The 20,319-nt window shown below is 36.5% G+C and overlaps 1 protein-coding gene and 1 pseudogene across 2 annotated transcripts in view; both read right to left on the reverse strand.

Annotated features, from left to right (window-relative positions):
• ZFPM2 (zinc finger protein, FOG family member 2) overlaps positions 1 to 20,319 on the reverse strand; it is a 443,301-nt gene that overhangs the window by 152,503 nt on the left and 270,479 nt on the right. For both annotated transcript variants that reach the window (XM_045805813.2, XM_045805812.2), the window contains one exon: positions 532 to 643. In XM_045805813.2, the coding sequence (XP_045661769.1) occupies positions 532 to 643 (112 nt within the window). The remainder of the gene's footprint in view (positions 1 to 531; positions 644 to 20,319) is intronic.
• Positions 2,100 to 2,180, reverse strand: LOC148109436 (small nucleolar RNA U3; annotated as a pseudogene).

The following is a 20,319-nucleotide window of genomic DNA, read 5'->3' on the forward strand; positions in this document are numbered from 1 at the left end:
GCCATTGGCTTCCTCTTTCCCCGTTTGCCTCCTGCCCTTAGAAATTACCATGGGGAAGAATTCTCAGTCTTTGCAATGGTTTCACTTTCAGCTATCCCCATCATGAGTGATTTCAAGAAACTGGCTGGAATGCAGTGCCTCCTGCAGCATGCACGCTGACATGAATTGCTGAATTTCAAAAGGAATTTACTTTCTGTAGATAATGTCTAAGAGAGAGGAACCTGGGATTTCATCAAACTGGCTATCAATAAAGCTAATAGAAGGAGGGTACCAGTCACGCCACTCAAATACAGCATTAGGTAAATGTGCGCAGTGCTGTCATTAATGGTATAACACTTTCTGTCTTATATTATAAAGAAAAAGCACCAGTAGGCTTTGCTGGAAACACAGGTTAGAGAGATTCTTGAGGGGAAAAAAGGAAGAGAGAGGATCACATTTCACTTTGCATTCCCATTCCAGCTCACTTGGTGCGGTCCTGCCATGCTCAGGTCCAAAACTTGCAAAGAGAGAGGGAAATGATCCTGCATTTACCTTTGCTGTACACAATGCAGTTGTTTTTGTTGTCTTCCACTCCTTGCCAAGTCACATCCAGGAGCCACTTGGGACCAGCAGTCAGCACCATTGGGACCTGAGCCTTTGTCTTCTGCAGAAAGAATGATAACAAACAGATGCCATTTGCCTTCGTTGATTAAAAACTTGAATAATAACTGAACTAATCATTTTATTTTTACAAACAACTAAATCTCCCAAACCATAATCCAAGTCCTTATTCCCCTGTCTCATAATATCTTTTTAAGACGACAGAAGCTGTAAGGCTTTACTGCTTTCACTAATCTGAATGGTAGAATTATTATCAAGGACTTTTTTTTTTTCCCCCTAAATGATACTGGATCAGATCTCCAAGATTAGACAGATCTCTTGCGGCTCTGAATTATAAAGAGAATGCAGAGGACTTTCATTGCAAAGAGCAGAGTGTTTAGAAGTGAACTTTAGACACATTGTACTTTACTATCAACAGGATCTCACTATTTCCTGAAACAGACAGGAAAGAATTTAAAGAATCAGGATCCATTTCAAAGCTCTATCCTGAGCAACATTTATATTAGAGTAGGAATTTATTTCGAATGAATAATGAAATCTACCCAGCCCCCTCTACTAAGTGGGGATATGTAGTCTGAAATAATAATAATGCTAATGATTCACCATACATTGTCTCCAAAAGACTATAAAAGAGGAATCGTGAATAAATTTAGATGCAGGGCAACTAAAGCATGACATCCCTTGCTCTGAGAAGCACAGAGAGCCCGGAGACATGCACCCTAGTTCTAACAAAACATTTCCAGTTGTACATTTTAAATATAAGGCTCAAAGGGTTCATCATTTTAGGCTGCTTGGCGTCCAAACTGTTTGTCTTTGATTATGTTAAAAGTGGCAGGAAATAAACTGGGAAGAAACAGGTGAGCTTTAGAGCAAGACTGTTTTTTCCCGATGAGTCACAGTGAACTGGCATTCAGACTTTTATCATCCACCAGACCATGTCTGTATATCAAATATCACAAAGCCACAACACAGACTACAATGCAAGGGTCTCAAGGTAATTTTTGAACTGAATCTTCACCTAGATATGATCCTGCCAAAGAGATCTCAGCTCATTCTGGGACTTCGCTACAAATTTCCCAAATTGGCATTAATAAGTATTCACTCGAGGAGTTCCATGTAATCTGGTCATTTCAAATCCCTCAGGAATCTGGAAAACCCATTTCACCCGCTGAACGACAACAATGATAGCGTCTGAGACACGGATCTATTGTTAGCTTCAAACCCATATTGACAATGCAGCATAAGATAAATGTTAACCCATTTCTTGAAGTATCAATTATATCGTAAGAGGTAGAACTACCATAAAACATACTGTTTAATGAAAAAATCAATCATAATGGATAAATTAAAAAAAGAAGTCTGAAAAAATATTTCAAATATTAAAGGAGATGGTAAACCAGATCAATGCTGAGAAATACTAGCATACTATTTTTTTTATATTCATACTTTGATTCATTTTAAATTCTTAATTTTTCAACTACATATCTTAAAATTTGGCAAACATTTATCTGGTGCTTTACACAGTCAGAGAAACTTCTCTAGTAACAAACTACCGAAATTGTCCCTGAAAGTACAGTCTTCCAGGATAGTTATGGGAAAGCCCTAGAGGAGAGAAAAATTTTATATCATTTTTTAAACAATACAGGCAAAAATGTTTTCAAGTTATCTTTATGGTTATTAGTCTGAGTGACCATTTTTATTTCCGTTTGAAAACAGAATTGAGGACAAGCAAGCTTCTTCAATCTGAAATGATAATGACCCATATCCAATTAAACATTAGGTCTTAATTATGCATATGTCAGCTTCTCTTACTACCAGAGAAACAGGTAAATCCACAGATCAGGGTCAGCAGGTCTCGGAGCAGTAGGCAGAACAAGTCACAGGAGAAAGTGCACTATTTCGATAAACCCACACGTAGGAGATTTTGTGGCCTTATTGCTAACACCTTCTCTCTTCTGGTTTTAAAGAATGGAATACAATAACAGGCACCTCCCCCATTTCTACTGTACTGTTATTTCATGGGAAAGCCATGCCTTTTATTTAATCTTTATACTCCACAGTTCTTAAAGCCACACAGATTTCTACACAGTAAATCAGCTTTTACAATTTTCCACAGATAATATGAAAAATAGATATTGATCACTTAAATTCTTTAGGGAATTTTTTAGTGTAAAGCAAATCAATTGATTTTGCTGATACTATGATCTTCTGTTCATTTATAAACATACAAACCGCCTCCATCGTGGTCCTGTGCTCAGTGCTAGGAATATGAGGACATCTTTTTTGGTGAAAGATACGGATACATAAGAAAAAGTTTAATATAATGCAAAAAGTAGGATGGTAAGGAGTATAAAGTCATGTGTAAATTGTTTTGGGATTAATGCAAGGCAAGAGAGAAACTTCTGCTGTGTGGATTCTGGGAAGATATCACAGAGAAGGTAACATGTAGACAAGATCTTAAAGGACAAACAAGGAGAATTTGCAATTGGTGGTACAGCATGTGCAAAAATCTGAGCAGTTTGTAAGAGAGTTGTGAGTACAGGAAATAGTGAGTCTTTCTGGGACTCTTTGGTTTTAACTCCTTACAAAGTCTTTAGAGCTGTTCTTGGTATGTAGAAAACACTAGATATGCATTAGCTATCATCATCATACTCTTTATTATTATTATTATTATTACTGATAAGTGGAAGAAAAATAACAGCAATGTGTCTGGAAGGGCAGGTGAGAAGTATATTTTGAAGGACCTTTTCATACCAGGCAAAATCTTTTATGCTTAAATTTCTAGGCAAAGGAAACGAGCAAAGATTGTTTAACCAGGAAGAATAAGGGTACGACTATGTGTGCTACTTGTGCAGAGATTTTCTTAGACTCTTCCCAGACTTATTTAGTCTTTACGTCCATTCTCAGATTAAAAAAAAACAACAACAACAACCCTACAACTCAAAGATTAATAATTTCTTTTAGGTCAAATAGCTGGTAGGAGGAGGACCCCATTTCTACGTCTAGCTCTGTTTCTAGACACTACCACTCCTGGGGTGACCAACCATCTGGGTTTTCCTGGGACTGAAGAGTCTCCCAGGATGTTGGATTTTCAGCACTTAAACCGGAAATTCCTGGGCAAACCGGGATGACTTATTCACCTCCACCCCTACTACTACTACTATGGTTAAAACAATATTGGTGGTTTATATCTATTGAGCACTAAATGCTGGGTATTGTACTTCCACTCAATTATCTTTTTCGATTTTTAAACTCTAGGACTTAGGTATTAACATTTTCTCCATTTAGTATATAAGTAAATTGGATTTGAAGGAATTAATTTTATGACACAAATAAAATCCTTCCTTAGTCGTAAGTTAGGCATCATGCCTTTTATTTATTTTTTTTATTTTTTAATTTTTTTTAAAGATTTTATTTATTTATTCGACAGAGATAGAGACAGCCAGTGAGAGAGGGAACACAAGCAGGGGAAGTGGGAGAGGAAGAAGCAGGCTCATAGCGCAGGAGCCTGATGTGGGGCTCGATCCCAGAACGCCGGGATCACGCCCTGAGCCGAAGGCAGACGCTTAACCACTGTGCCACCCAGGCGCCCCGGCATCATGCCTTTTAAAACCTTGGAAACCTTTATTACACCCAGGCACAGGTAGAATCTGACTTATTAAGAAACTGAATTGAAGGAAAAACAATTTCTTTTACTCTAAACCAATAAAGCAAAAGCAAAAATGTAGCAAAGACTTGCTGAAAAGCTATACCCAAGCTGTAAAGTAAATAATACATAGATAAAAAATCTCAAGGGACCAGTTATTACAGTTTTGAGGAGGTAAGTCAATTTCTTTCTGAAGAAGTCAACTTTTGTAGAGATTGACTGACTTCAAAGAAGATTACCAAGTGTGAGAAGGAAGGAGTTATCCAGGATTATATGAAATCTACACTCCAGCAAAATCCATGAATAGAAAATAACAATAATATCCACATTGATCATTAGGTTCACTTTCCCATGTCTCTATCATAAGGACTCATACAAGTCTAGAATGTTAAGAGTTGGAAGCAACTTCAAAGTTCAATGAGTTTAATTCCCTAATTTAACAAATAAAGAAAGTAAGGCCAAGATGTTTATTAGCAGTTAGCACAATATGTTGGGAGAGAGTGGATATAAAAGTTATGATAGACAGAGAAACAACCCCCTAACAGTGTCCATGCTCTAAATCCCTGGAACCTATGAATATGTTACTGTACTTGGGAAAAGGGATTTTAAAGATGTGATTAAAGTTTAGGACCATGAAATGGTGAGAGTATCCTAGATTATCTGGATAAGCCCAATATAAATACATGAGTTCTTACACATAGAAGAGAAAGGCAAAACAGGAGATCAAAGGGATTCCATATGAAAAGGATTCCACCTGCCTTTGCTGCCTTTGAAGATGGCATACTGACGCTATAAACTATAACACTGTGGGGTCTGGAAACTGCGATGACTCTCAGTTTCAGGAAGCGAGGAAGCAGGGACCTCAGTTCTGCAACCTCAAGGAACTGAATTCTGCCACCAGCTCGAATGGTGGGAAATGTATTCTCTCCTAGAACCTGCAGAAAGAAATGCATCCTGCTGACCCCTTGATTTTAGTCTAATGAGGTCCATACTGGACTTCTGATCTACAGAACTGATAATAAATTTGTGTTGTTTTAAGCCAGTAAATTTGTGGTAATTTGTTTCAGCAGCAATAGAAAACTAATACAAAAGGCATTCGGGTTTACTGACTTACAGTTAAAAAAAAAAAAAAAGACTTCAAGTCCCTTATTAAAAGTTTTCAAAAGCATGAAACAGCTTCTCCTTCATTGGAATAACAAAAAAAATCTACGTTGTCATTTCACAATCATTAGATATGCTTAATGCTCTTGTCTTCAAGTACAAGAACATACATGGTGGTGATTATACTAATTTCCGCTTCTACAATTAAGTAGTTAAAACATTTCATGATTCACCATCGACCTTGCAGTTGGGATGGAACCAAAAGGACATTAACGTTCTTGGAGTCAGATGACCTTGGTTTGAATCCTACTATGTGCTACGGTCAGGCTCCATGGCCAGAAAACCACCTAAAAGTTGAGTGTCCTGAATTTCAGAATGCACATCAGCCAAATCATTTCTATCTCAAGGAAAGTCATCTAAAGCAGCCAGCATGGTGTTCAGTGCACTGCAGATGCATGCCAAACTTTTGCTGAATAGCTACATGAATAAATGAATTAAAGATGTCCAAAAACATTTACTGAATCCTTACTGTTTCTCAGGTGCTGGTCATGTTTGTAGTTATTCACATAAAAGTCAAGAGCAAAACTCCTAAGTATCCAATTTAAACCTGGTGGTAGTCACCAGTGCTACTGATCTGTTGTTTTCAGCTCTCCGCTTTCCAGATCTCTTTTCAAGTTAGGGATGGCCATCTGAATTCACTGGACCAATAAAATTGAACAAGAGATGACTCGTGTCACTTCCACAGAGAAGGTATAAGAGCCAAAGACTCACCGCCATGCCTTGTTTTTGCTGAAGTGATCATGGAAGCGTGTAAGGAGGAAGCTCCGGGAATCACGACGGCCATGTAACATGATAAAGAAATAATCTTCTTTCTTTATGTAAAAAGTCACTGTGATATTAGAGTTGCTTGCAACCTCAGCAAAACCTAGTTATCCTCACTTATGCAAAGGTTTTCTTCATTTTTTTTTTCTATATTCAATAACCCATGGGTTTTTACAGGTTAAAGTTTGCACTTCATATCTAGGCAGTCTCTTTCAGGAATAAATCAATTCAAGGTACATAACAGGAGCCCTGAGTTTCAGTTAAACTGGCATGTTTTAAAAAGAAAAAGAAATAGTGTGCACTTTTGAGGCTCTGCATTGTAAGTTAGAAAAATGTGCACTCCTGGACACTGTTTGAACCCAGAGTTTCATGCTTCGACAGCCTACAACTAGACAAACTTGACAAGGACAAAATGGGTCAAAAGTGTCATTTCTTAGGAATAATTAGAATCATCTAATGTGGATAAAAGAGGTCAAACTAGCATCCACTTCTCACTAACCTTTGGAGTTACTGGACCGACAAAGGAGGTAGCCTTCAATAAATGTTTATACTCAAGCCAAAAGGTTAATGGAGATAAAAGTAGACAGCCCAAAGGTAAAGCACAGAGGATAATTCTAACCCAAGAAACTGGTGACATAATGCTGTCTTAGGGATTCCAAATTTTGCTGGAAATATTTGCTGAGGATTTCCAAAATGAGGCTTAGGAAGAGCTAGAAGTCTTTGGAAAATCTGACCTATGAGAAGAGCCTGACTTTACAGCAATTTAAAAGAGCTAGAAGTGTCATTTGATGGAAAAATTGGCCTCCATTGACTTTAGTTGAGGAAATACAACAAAATCTCATTAGAGAATCTCAAGCCAATGCCATGAGATGTAGCTTGATGCTGATAAAAATGCTCTCAGTGTGTTGATTCCCTAACAGGGCAATAAGTGAAGAGGGCTGAAGCCTATTTGGCAAAATTCATATATGTCTTAACAATTCATTGCTGTTTCTATTCTCTCAGCTATAACAACATATTTGATAGGAGGCATAGAAAAATTTCCAAATTACTGTGGACATTAGATTTATATAGTTAGAACCAGAAAAATGGCCAATCTCCCCCAACTGAATTATTGTCTACATCTAAATGAAAAAAAAAAAAAGGTACTGTATGTGGTTTGACCTCGTACTTTACTACACAGTAAAAGTTTCAGTTAATATATCCAAGCAGTTCTCCACACTGGAATTAAATTCAAACACAATCTGATAGTCATGAAAACACTGTATCACTCTCCCTTTAAATGTGTGCAGTCTCTAGTGACAGTGAGCTTGAACTTAAAAATACCCTCACCAACAGCCTACCTATGGGGGCATAATAACTTAAAATCTTGGGCAACCAAGAGTGGGGAGAAATGTCAAGTAATATAACTCAAGACCCTACACAATTGTGTTTTCAGTAATCCTGTGCATGGCATATAGTCTCAACATTACTGATTTGACTGGAACTATAAAACTTAGTATGGGGGCACCTGGCTGGCTCAGTCGGTGGAGCAGGCGACTCTTGATCACAGGGTAGTCAGTTCCAGCCCCACACTGGGTGGAGAGTTTACTTTAAAAAAAATCAATAAATAAAATCTTTTAAAAAATTTAGTATGGTGATTTCCACCTAATAAAACTGTGTTTTTTTAGTAAACATCCTTTAAAAAGTTATATAGGACACCATGTGAAATGTTTGAGTTTGATGCTATGAAGGCCAAATTTTTTTTTCTTTCAAAAAATAGAGGATCACTTTAAACTACAGAAACAGAATAACTCTATTACATGTGTCTTATAGGGTCAACATTATCTGTGTGATGATATAAAAACAGGTTCACTCAGACGTGACTAGGCGCATTATGAGTTTCCATTAAAGTCATGTGCTTACATTTAAAAAAGAATTAAATGGCCACTGAACTACATTGGGATGTGCCTTGGGTGAGAGTTGCCATCTTCCTTTTCTTTACTGTGTCTAAAAAGAGAGAGAGAGAGAGAGAAAGAGAGAGAGAGAGAAAGATAAAGATGTACAAATAGATTTAAAGAACTTCCAGGGTGCCTGGCTGGCTCAGTTGGAAGAGCATGAAACTCTTGATCTTGGGGTCATGAGTTTGAGCCCCACACTGGGTGTACAGATTACTTAAATAAATAAATGAATAAAAACTTTTTAAAAATTTTTAAAAAATGAAGAAGTAACTTCAGGAACTTCCAAATTCATACCAAGTATTTTACCTACAGTAATTGTTAAAGAAACAACAAAACTCCACTTAGTAAAAGATTATCAAATTTCCATTGCTTAGAGAAAATTGATGTGCTAGGCACATTTTCAAACTCAAGTTCAAATAAATTAAGAATACTCAAATAAATTAAGAAAACATGAGAAGTCTATATTGGAAAGGCATCAGTAATGTGCTCTAACGAGCACCACTCCACTATACCATTAGGCACAGATTTATGAATGAAAATCCCAGGAAGGTTTCATTAGAATAGTGTTTCTCTTGAGCACAGTTCTACAAAATATCCCTTAAGGACAGCATGAGAGTGAAATCCCAGAGAGCTTCTGCTAACAAGCGTCTTTAAGATCACTGTGGTATGTGGGATCTCAAACACGATAAGAGACTTTTCAAAAACAAAATGAGTGTGAAATAAAATGATAGAATTCTTGGCTCCTATATCCATACTCCTTATGTCAAAGACAGTTTTATCTCTATGAACCAAAAAATTTAAATAATCATTATCTCTGAGGTATATTTGCTTTTAGTTCTTAAAATTATGAAAACCCATTATCGCAACATGAGTCACTGCTAAAATATAGGAATTTCAGTATAAGAAATAATGCTCTTTTAAGAATGTGAACACAAATAGTTCCATATATCCAGGTCATTAAAATAATCTCTCTACTTCCCCCCCCAAAAAGATTATTTCATGATAGAAAAATAATATAAAATTATTATTCATGAATACTCACATTAAAGATACAGATATTTCATTTTTCAAATGGGAAGAATCTCTAAATGAAAAATAAACATCCAAGTTACCCAGATATTTATTATACTTTCATTTTCAAAAAAAAGAATAGATTCATTTCTCTTTCCCTTTTGCCAACTCACTCCCACAGTCTCATCTGTTCTCCACATATATTTGGCTCCAAAGAGGAACTACTCCCTCCAAGCTGGCAACCATTAACTTCAACCTTTTATTTTATACAGTTCTGAAAGTCACAGAGTGTTTAAGGAGTGTTGTTTTGCTCCTGGCAGAATTTCTGGGCTTGCACCTAGTGCAATGTGCAAAAGAGTGTCAGCACCAAAGCCCTGGGAAGGAAAAAGTAAATTACTCTTGAGTATCCCTCCTCACATAAACCTGTGGCGGGGTTCAGGGACCCGGAAAGCCATGATCCCAGCTGTGTGACCTGGGGCCAATCATTTAACCTCTTATGGTCTCATCTTTCTCCTTTGTAAGATGATCTTCAATGTCCTTAAAGCTTGACAATAATATCATAAGGTTTTCGACCATAGAATTTTCGTCAAGTCTAAACTCAAATCTTGAGTATGAAGAAGATACATATGAAAATTCAACACACTGGGCTTATACTTACTTAAGGAAATGCTACTATTTTTTTATTGCTCCAGCAGAAGATAAAACCATCTAATTTACTTTACTTTGGGATATTAAGACAAGGAAAATGGTGTGGTCAGAGACAGCGGTGTGGTCAAAATCAAAATGTTAGTATGAAGAATTATACAGAGCGTATAACAGATGTATATACACACATTCAACTATCGATGACCTATTTACACATAAAAAATAGTGGTCAATTCTATTCAGCAGTCTCTTTTTGAGATTTACCCCAAAGGCACTCTGTGGAAGAAAGAAAAAGCTCTATCCTGCACAAAGTCATCCTCAGATACTGAGATATGTCTGTCCCTCATGAATTAATCCACTGCAATATATAATGAATCTTTTGGACACCTTTTAAACTGTCTCCTTATTACCATTTGAGCCAATCTTAATATCAGCCCTTCCCCTCCAAAGAAAAAGGGCAATCCTGATATTAATAATAGAGCAAATTTAAAACCAAATGCAAAGGGTTTTTCCCCCCCAAAACATTACACGTTTTGTTTTCATGATGTGTACCTTTATTTTCATCTGTAACCATACATTATTAAGAACTCCCCTATATCTTGAACTTAAAATATACCTGATAAAATATACCTGATTAAAAAATACCTGATATTTGATACCTATGGCAAAAATGGAAGAACGGGAATGAGAAAGGTATCTCCCTCCAAAGAGAAAAAATTAAAAGGATGACATTGTTAAACCATACGGTAGGTGCTGTGATAAATATAGCACCTTTTGGGAAAGCAGATTTTTATGAGACAAGTTATTGAAAGTTGGGTGCAAAAGCTTAAAAGCTTGGCAGTCTAGCTGGCAGAAGTGTGAAGGTGCTGCAGAGTAGTGGAACAAAGCTTATCTCATCTGTGAGACATTGTAATAACAAGAATATTGCAAACACTTAAATTAAGTAGCTAAAGTAAGACTCTGACCACGAGAGTAGTTTTCAATATTTTTTTTCCAAATCGACAGATACAGAAGGACTCTACTAATTCTACACTCCCAGGGAATAAAGTCACTGGGTGTGGTCTTCCCTTCCGGAGGCAAGCTGCCTTGCTATCCTTGGAGAAAAACAAGCAGAAGACGACTCTGACCAATGAAACAGGTTTACCTCCATACGCTCCCAGCCCAGGGGACCTTTGTTCAATATACCTGTGGGTTTGGGCCAACTAAAGGTGCATGCTCTGAAGTCAGAACCAAATGAGATAAACCTTTATTAATACTGCCCCCGGACAAACTTCTCAAACCATATTCTTTACAAAAGGAATAGAATTATGAATAGAAGCATCAACGTGTATACTAGAAAGAATATATTTTTTTAAAGATTTATTATTTATTTGAGAGATAGAGAGAGAGAGATCAGGTGAGCTGGGGGGGGGTGTGTGTGCAGAGGGATAGGGAGAGAATCCGCAGGGAGACTCCCAGCTGATCATGGAGCCCTGTGTGGGGCTCAATCCCAGGACCCTGAGATCTGAACCTGAGCCTCAACCAAGAGTTGGAGGCTTAACTAACTGAGCCTCCCAGGCACCCCTAGAAAGACTATTTAAATAACGTTAACATGACAAAGTAACACATCTATAAAAACTTAACAGTTGAGTGCAAAAACCAGGGGTTAAATTCTGCATCTAGCTGTCTGCGTATGATATTAAAGGTTAGACCAAGTTGGTTTACATTGTCCAGATGTGACTTTTGCCACATAAAAAAATGTAACTTTATGTATAAATATTCTAATTAGTAATGACTGATCAGCATTATTTTTGGATATCTCCGTGTCATTTCTATTTTAAGGGACTTGACTTATTTAGGTTATCTGCTTTTAAAATAATCACTTTTTACTTTACTATAAATTAGGTATATTCATTATTCATTCAGTAAACATCTATTAAATATCTACTATATATAAAACTCATAAAAATAGAATGATGAAAGATGTTACATCTCCTCTAGATGCTCACAATGTATTGATAATAAAAGTGCCTAAACGACATACACATAGATTATTTAAATCAATATTTATAATCAAGCTCATGATATGTCAAGTATATGACTGATACATTTGGAAATCTCAATGCATATTTGATAGTCCATGACCAAGAGACAGCGTAGTAATAGATGAGAAGTGGTTAACAGACTCATCTTAAGGGATCTTCATGACAACTTAGGATTACACTTTAATTCTGAAGTTAAAAATACTGAGGCTTTCTCCAATATACATTGAAAATCTATAAAATATACCTTATATTTTTAGTAGTTATATCTAAAACCCAGTTATAAATCTTTCATATTTTAGCCTGGTTTAAGCCATGCACTTCTACTTCTATCAACATCAGTTTACTATATATCCATTTAATTATTATTACTACTAAAGTGTATCAAAAATATATGGAACAAATATTTCAAAAATGGAACAATTTTAAGAAATGTAGCCAAGATAAATTATGTGTATATTAAGTGTGTATGCATTATCACACTTACTATGCTTTATTAATAGTCAAATTTTAAAACTTGTATTTTGGTGCCAAGCTGACAGAGCCTGCACCACTTCTCCATCCAGTAACTGTATAACCTAGGGCAAGTTACTTAACTACTCTGTTTCTTCATCTCTAAAATAAGTATAATACAAGTATTTATGTCATGGGATTATTTTGAGGATTAAATGAATTAATATATGTTATGAGCTTAAAGACATAACAGGTATGTTATTCTATGCAAGTGTTTGGCTTATGTTTCTAATACTCCTAAAGAAATTTGTTTCCACTGAAATGCAGAATTTTGGCTGGGTGGTTACCCTAACACTGATTTATAACATTTCATTAAGCATTAACTATGTGCTAAAATTCTAGGTGCTGCCATTACTTTTTAAATTAATTTTCACAATTCCACTGTTACATCTATTTTGTACAGGTAAAAACTGAGATTCTAAAATATTAAACAAGTGTTCAAATTCACATTGCTGGAAAGTACCTTAACCATGAACTGCTTTCTATTTTTCTCTTAGCAAATCTGTAAGAAACTAAATTCTTTCCATGGTGTTACAGCAGTAAGAATCTCCTTAGGAATTGTGTTAAATATCAATTCTTCATGTCCATAAAAACTAGCTTAAATGATCTTCCATGAGTCAGTGGTTAGCAGTTTCTGTTTTACATTATGCATGATTCCTAGCTGTACTTTGTATAAGCTAATTGCACGGTGCCTCATTAATAACCTTCAGGGTTTTCTGAGCTGTGAAATTTATAGGTTTATAGTGAATTACTTCTCACATTTGCACAGTTTTGGGTCTAAAAAATCTAGTGGAGACACTAAATATCAATATCAGGCATCAAGTGGGTATAAGAGAAACAGAACTGAACATAGTCTAGTTAGTGATATTAAAAACATTGGAAAATAGGCAATACTTCTAAAATTTTTATTTTTGTGACTACAGGCATTTTTATACCTATAGAAATGTTTATAGCTTAACAATGGATTAAAAATAGCCTATATAAACATTTCAAATCATAAGCAGAATACATGATGAGATTCAAAGTGTCTTTAGGCTAAAATTCACTCAATTTAGCACTGATCACACAAGAACAAATGAGTAATAGATTCTCTTGGTACCCAACTGATCAAGAGACAGAATAGAGCCTCAATACAGTACTTACACAGTGAGGCATTAATGTACACTCTGGGCTACAAGGCAGTCCAGCCAGGCCTTCATGCCTGACTGGTCAATTCCACTCTTCAGAATCTCTGGATGTATCCACTCAAGGAACTTAAACTGCATTATATAGTCTTGCCTCCCTGATGGGGGTGGGGTAGGGGGATCTTCACTTAAAGAAATATCTCAGTTTGGGTTTAGTTACCATGTTCTCCAGCTTAAACTGGATTGCTCACAGGTAGACTGAACCAAAACATAATGAGAGCAGTTTCACCTGCCAACAGAAGTTCAAAGTCAAACTGGGAAGTTTAACAGAAGCCTCAGTAAAAAGCATTGGGTGGAAAAAGAGCAGAGGTGGATAAAAGGTAGTTCATTTTGAATCAGTGGGTCTGAAACTAAAGAGTTCAGTTGTAATTCAAATATTATGACGTACAATATTTTTCTTCAATGTGATAAGCACAATGAGGAAAAGAAGCAGGAACCTCAGTTCATATACTACAGACTAAACAGACAGGCAGTTAACACAGCGGCTAAAAGCATGGGTCTAGAGTCAGATTGCTTGAGTTTAAATCCAACCTTTGCTACTCATCTATGGTGTGATCTCGCTCAGTAAACTCTACTTCTCTGTGCATCAGTTTCCTCATCTGTAAAGTGAGAATAAGAATACCACATGGGGCTGATGTGATGTGAGATAAATTAAGACTTATAAATCATTTACACTGATACCTGACAAATAGTAAGTGTTCATTTATAATTATTATGTATACTGATTTGGGGAAATGGGAAAAAACTTAAGAAATAGCTAAATATCTATGAAAAGTCTTATGCCTATTTAACTCATTCTATCCAGACATCAACAGAATCAATATTGCATACTAAACACACGTAAGAGATTTTACTATTTTGACCAGTCTTTTTACTTTTTAACTACTCAATAAATTGGCTAGTGGGGAGACAACCATACCGCTAGTAGCACAATGAAAAGATTTTAATGGTGACGTAAGATTACTTGAATAAAATCTTACCTTGTATGATGAAAAGCTCTATATATTGGTTATAACATCATTTATTCTGTTGCAATTACTCCAAATTTTCTACCTATCATTTTTACTAGTACCTACAAGATCTAAAAATTTGCTTGTAGGGCATCTGGGAAATAATTTGAAAAGGCTCTGGACTTTGAGCCCCTAATTATGCCATTCCCCTGTCTTGGACTTCAAATTGGGAGTTTCTGAGCTAGCTCAAAAATTTTAAATAGTGCAGATTTTTCTCATACCATGCACTGGAACAAAGTCTTAAATGTAACTACCATAATTTGAAGTATTTTATTTAAATGTTAAATATGTTCTCATTTATCAAAGACAACCAAACCAAATGAAGCTCAAAGCAAAATCCCCCGTGATTACAAAGTCTATGACCTTTTCCTGTGTAATTTGTTTCATGCTAGCACGCTAGCTGCATATATGTTCAAAAATGATCTGTGAATTCACTAAAGTTAGGTTTGATTTAAGCTTTGTCTCCAAGAGGTTGGATTACTTTGGTCAAAATACATTACTTCCTTGAGCCAGTGCCTTCATTAATAAAGGAAAAGACCAGGACTCTGGGACTTTTAGAGCACATTCTGGTTCTAGGACTTCATGTACTCTAAATGGAAGAAACTCATGAATGGACTTGTCTCGTGTTATTCAGCCTTTTAAAATCCACGCTCTCCTTTCTTGATACCAAAAATAGATTCATGTTCCCTTTAATATTTAGAAATTTAAATAAGCACAGTGGCTATAAATAGATTAAAGAAATGACACAATGGTGCCCCATCCCCTAGAAACAGAGACAGAGTCCCTTTAACAAATACGCATACTTCCATGCATACTCTTTGTTGGGGCTCCACTACCATTACATTTGAGAATCACAAAACAATGTCACTAATTCACAGTGAAGTGGATTTTCCCTAACTCAAGTCTGCAAGAAGAGAAAGGTTAAACTGCAAATGCGAATAGAGTTTGCTCTGCCTCCTGACTTATGCAGAGCAAAATGCCTTGTTTATCACTCTGTCTTCCATATCTTTTGAAACTATGCACCCCAGGTAAGGCATAGCTTGAGTGTATATTTCCATGTTGTGCTATTACAGACTAATCCAAATTTCAGTTTCTAATAACCAAGACTCTAGGTTTTTTTTTTTAAATGTTACTATCCTTTACAGTGTTGTAGATCGCATCCTTTCTACCATATGCATGCATGAATACTTTGCAATCGTTGATAAGGGCACAACGTGTAAGATACACAGACCAACTTCATTTTTGGCCAAAATCACACTATTCTATAACATATGGAAGAAAGGTTGGTAGTTCTGCACTAGACCAGTTTAAACGACACTGAAGTAAACTCAATGATAAAGCCAGTTGATAGTAAAATCTCAAGCATGAGAAATGCCACTATGTCTGTTTTTATGACATATACTACTAAATGTGGATTATAAATAAAATGGATAATTTAAGACATCACTCTCATTTAATTTCTGTGAATAGACTACACATATGCGACAAAACCAAATTATCTTGTAGTTTTCCTGTCTTAAAAGCACAGATTTGGAGAGAAAAAGAAAGGGCAGGGAGTGAAACTAATGATAAAAACGAAGGGTCCAGCCGTGGGACTGGTGCACATAGAGTCCGTGTTCCAATAAGACTCAACAAACAGCTCTGATCAGAATCTAAGTGATGGGAAACAGCCTGTAGCTTCGAGATTAGCTGCTTCCCACTACTTCGGGAAGTAAGCCGGCACAAGTAACGTCATGAATGCCTAATTACAATTATGCATTAGCGTATGCATAATGATCTTAAAATCGGTAAACAAAGAAAAGGCATTAGAATTTCTCAGCTATTTTAGGTATACTGTTGCAGAAGACAAAATATGACTAAGATTTTAAGGAGGGGTGACTCTTAGTGAAAGTTTTTCGTATGCAATTTATAAACTTGAGAAAATAACTAATGAGAACCAGCGTTGCTTTAAAAATGCCTCTTGGGAAGTTCCACATGAACAAGTTAAAATCAAAGAAATCCAATAGAATATTTCAAAATATAGGAAGCAAGCACTTCGGAATGCTTACATTTAAAGTATCCAGGCTTAGAAACAGAAATAATAATAAGGTGACATCTTGGACTTTTGATATTGTTTAATAAAATAATGCATGCCCCTGGAATTGTTTGGAAAAATATAATGATCTGTGATTGGCTAACAAAAATGAGTGAAATAACTGAAAGGTGTGTTGCAGATAATTAATGACAAGTGGGGAATTTTGGTTTGTTTTCTTTGCAAACTACTAGGTTCCAAAAGTCTAAGCCTAAGAAGGTCTAACCTGAACGTGCCCAGTTGTAAGACAAAATCACTTACTTTCAGTTTTCCAAAATGAAGATGGAATTCCAATTGAAGGGTAATATCTCTTCAACCTTGAAAGGCACTTACGTCATGTATTAGCCTTCTATTTTTTGGGCAAGATGATTTGATATTCTGGAACCCTAATCTTTTCTCACGGTACTATTTTTACCGCTCTGCTCTGGAAGTTAGCCAAGTTCTCCACATTCCTTTTAACAGAGCCTTAAACTGAATACCCAAATCTTAACGAGAGTGTGGGTAAGCCTTGAAAGTGAGGGATTCTATGGGGACCTAGTCTATGCACAAGATCAAAGGCTAAGGATGCCTTCGAGACTGTGGACTGTCCATCAATGAGAGAAAACAGATGTCCACCAAAGCTACCCGGAACTCCTTCCATCTTTTAGTTTTTTCTTGTTCCTCCTTCCCGTCAAAATTCAGAGAACCCATTCAACATTCTTTTTCAAAGTCATTTTTTTCACTGATTTTTCTTGGCATCATATTTATTATTTTCTTTACCCAAAGTTCTCTAAAATTCATCAGCTTTTGATCCACAATGTTTTGACGCCTACTCCAATAATAATTATCCATGCTGCGTATAATTATCTTTCTAGTGCTCTTTTGTTTTCCCCATTCCTTCCTCACTCTTCCCTTCCCTTTCTACTGCTTCCCTACCCACTTCCCCTCCCCTTTCCACCATGGTTTACTTTGCTCACACAGAAAACTGTGTAGGAGGGCAACATCATTACTGACCTCAGTCATCATTCGCCTATGCTGACAATTGAATAACCCTTTGGAAATCTCAAATTAATTATTCAATTTCATTTGCATAATTTTGGTCTGCACATTAATTTTAAGTAAATACAGTAGTCACCCCACCCCCGGCTTATCCTTAAGGGATACATTCCAAGACCCCCAGTGGATGCCTGAAACTGAGGATAGTACTGAGCCGTATATATGTTTTCCCATATATACACACTTACAATAAAGTTTAATTTATAAATTAGGCACAGTAAGAGATCAATAACAATAACGAATGATAAAATAGAATTATAAACATCATACTGTAATAAAAGTTTTGTGAACATGCGTTTTCTCTCAAAATAGCTTAGTGTACTGCACTTGCTCTTCTTCCTGTGATGACATGAGATGACAAAATGCCCATGTGATGGGATAAAGTGAGAGGAATGACGCAGGCCCTGTGATGTAGCATTTGGCTATTACTGACCCTCTGACATTACGTCCAAAGGATTTTCATCTGCTTCTGGCCCGCAGTTGACTGTGGGTCACTAAAACCATGAAAAGCAAAACCAAGGATAAGGGGGACTACTTATGAAAAGTAGGACTGACCTCAGTTTAACTCAGTTTCAGGCAAACCAACAATCCAGATATGTACTGATGACCTACTATGCATGACGGCAATCCTGAACATAGTAAAGATCATAAAAGAGCAGACATTTTGAAAAACGCCTGCAAGATTTTTCGTTTTTTATTATGGAGAGGAAAAGTTTCACGGATTGAGTGGGAGGGTCGGTATAAAAACTTCCCGAGGCGATCAGTGGCTTGGCTGAAGAATTAAGAGGCGAGGAATCACTGCAAAAGCGACTTGGATACTGACGAAGGAGTTTTGAGATGGTGATGGATGGCGATTCTGCCAAATAAGGGGGTGACAGTAGAGGGTTCCCCCATGAATTTAGAAGGCTAAGAAAATGAACCTTCTAAAATGTTCCACTATTTCCCCAGGAATGAAAATTATCTTCTTCATTTCAGCTTTTTGGAACACCTGTCTTTTTGACTATATCCTGGTTCACATGCTAAAATGTTACAGACACACAGATGATTTAAATATATAGTGACCCTGCAGAGGGAGAGCATAGGAGACTGGAAAGTTCACAGACTTTCTAATAAAGAGCCAAGTCTCAATATATTATTAGACATTTGAAAAATTCTTCCGTACTCTAACCAAATATTTATAGCTTGTTTTTCTGTCAAAGATCTTGTTTTATTTTTCAGTATTGTTGGAATGACATTATTATGTTGGAAATGTTAGATGACTATGCTGGAGACATTCTTTATTCAAACCAGGGAAAAATTAGTGTGAAATGATTAAATACAGGGAGTCCTAGTTATAAATGGACTCTAAAAGTTCATTTGAAAAATGCACCATTTGGAACTCAAAATACATTTTTCACCTTCACCAGTGTTTCTCAACCCAGAGGCTGCAGTCCCCTTGGGGTCTTGGATATTTATGGCCATTTTTTTTTTCAATTTGATGTTTTCATTTTGATCCTAACACAACAAACATGAAAACAAATATACTTTTACCTTGCATGATGGCAAATCATGTCTCAAAGTCAAGATTTACATATGAAATACAGTAAAATAGAATATTTTAATTTCTTTAACTTAGTGTTTTTCAAATGGCAGCCTGCAAATCTCTGGAAAACCTTGAACCTATTGAATTTTTTTTCCTCAAAAAGAATCTATATCTTACTCAAACTGAGCAAAGAACTGGCATAGACCCAATATTGCAAATGGTGAAGTTTCAAGGTTAGATTACAAGAAGGTTATTTAGCTCTTAATCTAGCTACATATTAGGTATAAATTCCTGTGTCCAGGAATAAGGGTCATTTGTTAGAGGAAGGAGAGAAAGGGAGGCAGGATATTTCCTTATCTTTCTCTGGCCACAGGAAAAATTTTCATATGATTTGTCTTCTTCTGCCTTCTTCCTTCTCGGTTCCTGCCTCTCAGCTTCTGAAATCATTCTCCCCTTAATCTTGGAGTTTTTTCAGCCACATTGACTTCTCAACAACAGGGTTTCATTTGAGGTACAGGTGTCCTACCTCACAAATTCCTCCTGCTCCAAAATGACCCTTTGTTCTCTTCCACCATGAAACAGACAAACACATATGCTTCCACCAATTCGGTGAAGCAGCTTTCGCAAGAAAAACACTCTGACTGAATTAACGGATCACACGGTATGGACGATCGCTACGGCACCAATAGGCCTGTCCTTACTATGCTGTCCCTGCTTTACCAAACTTTCCTCCCCTGCCTCCAAATCTGAGTGGACACAGTCTTCAAATCTTCCAAGCTTTGTTTGTTCAATTTGTTCTAAAATCTCTCCAGTCGCTCTCCTGGCTAAATATTGTATACTTGCTGAATGGCAAAGGTGGAACTCCAGGCATTTTTAAGTTAATATAATAAGCAAAAGTAAGTCAGAAGCTGTCTGTAAATAATTTATAAATTCAGTGGCTACCGGAGACTGACATACTGACTTTTGAGATGTTCTGAGGAGGCTCACTGGTTACTAAGTTACTACCATGGAACAGGAATGAACTATGCTCCTAAGAATTGTGTTCTTGTTTCGGAGAGTAATTTCTGAAGCTGCTGAACTCTGGTAGCTCCATGTGCATCGTGGCCTCACTACATATCACTTGTCGCTAATTGGCAGCAGCTGCTCCAGACAGACCTGGGCTTGGCAAACAGACTGAATGCTTTTCTCTGCCCTCAGGAAA

Source organism: Ursus americanus, chromosome 9 (genome assembly GCF_024610735.1).
Source record: "Ursus americanus isolate L20-20 chromosome 9, mUrsAme1.1.p, whole genome shotgun sequence".
Classification (NCBI taxonomy): Eukaryota; Metazoa; Chordata; class Mammalia; order Carnivora; family Ursidae; genus Ursus; species Ursus americanus.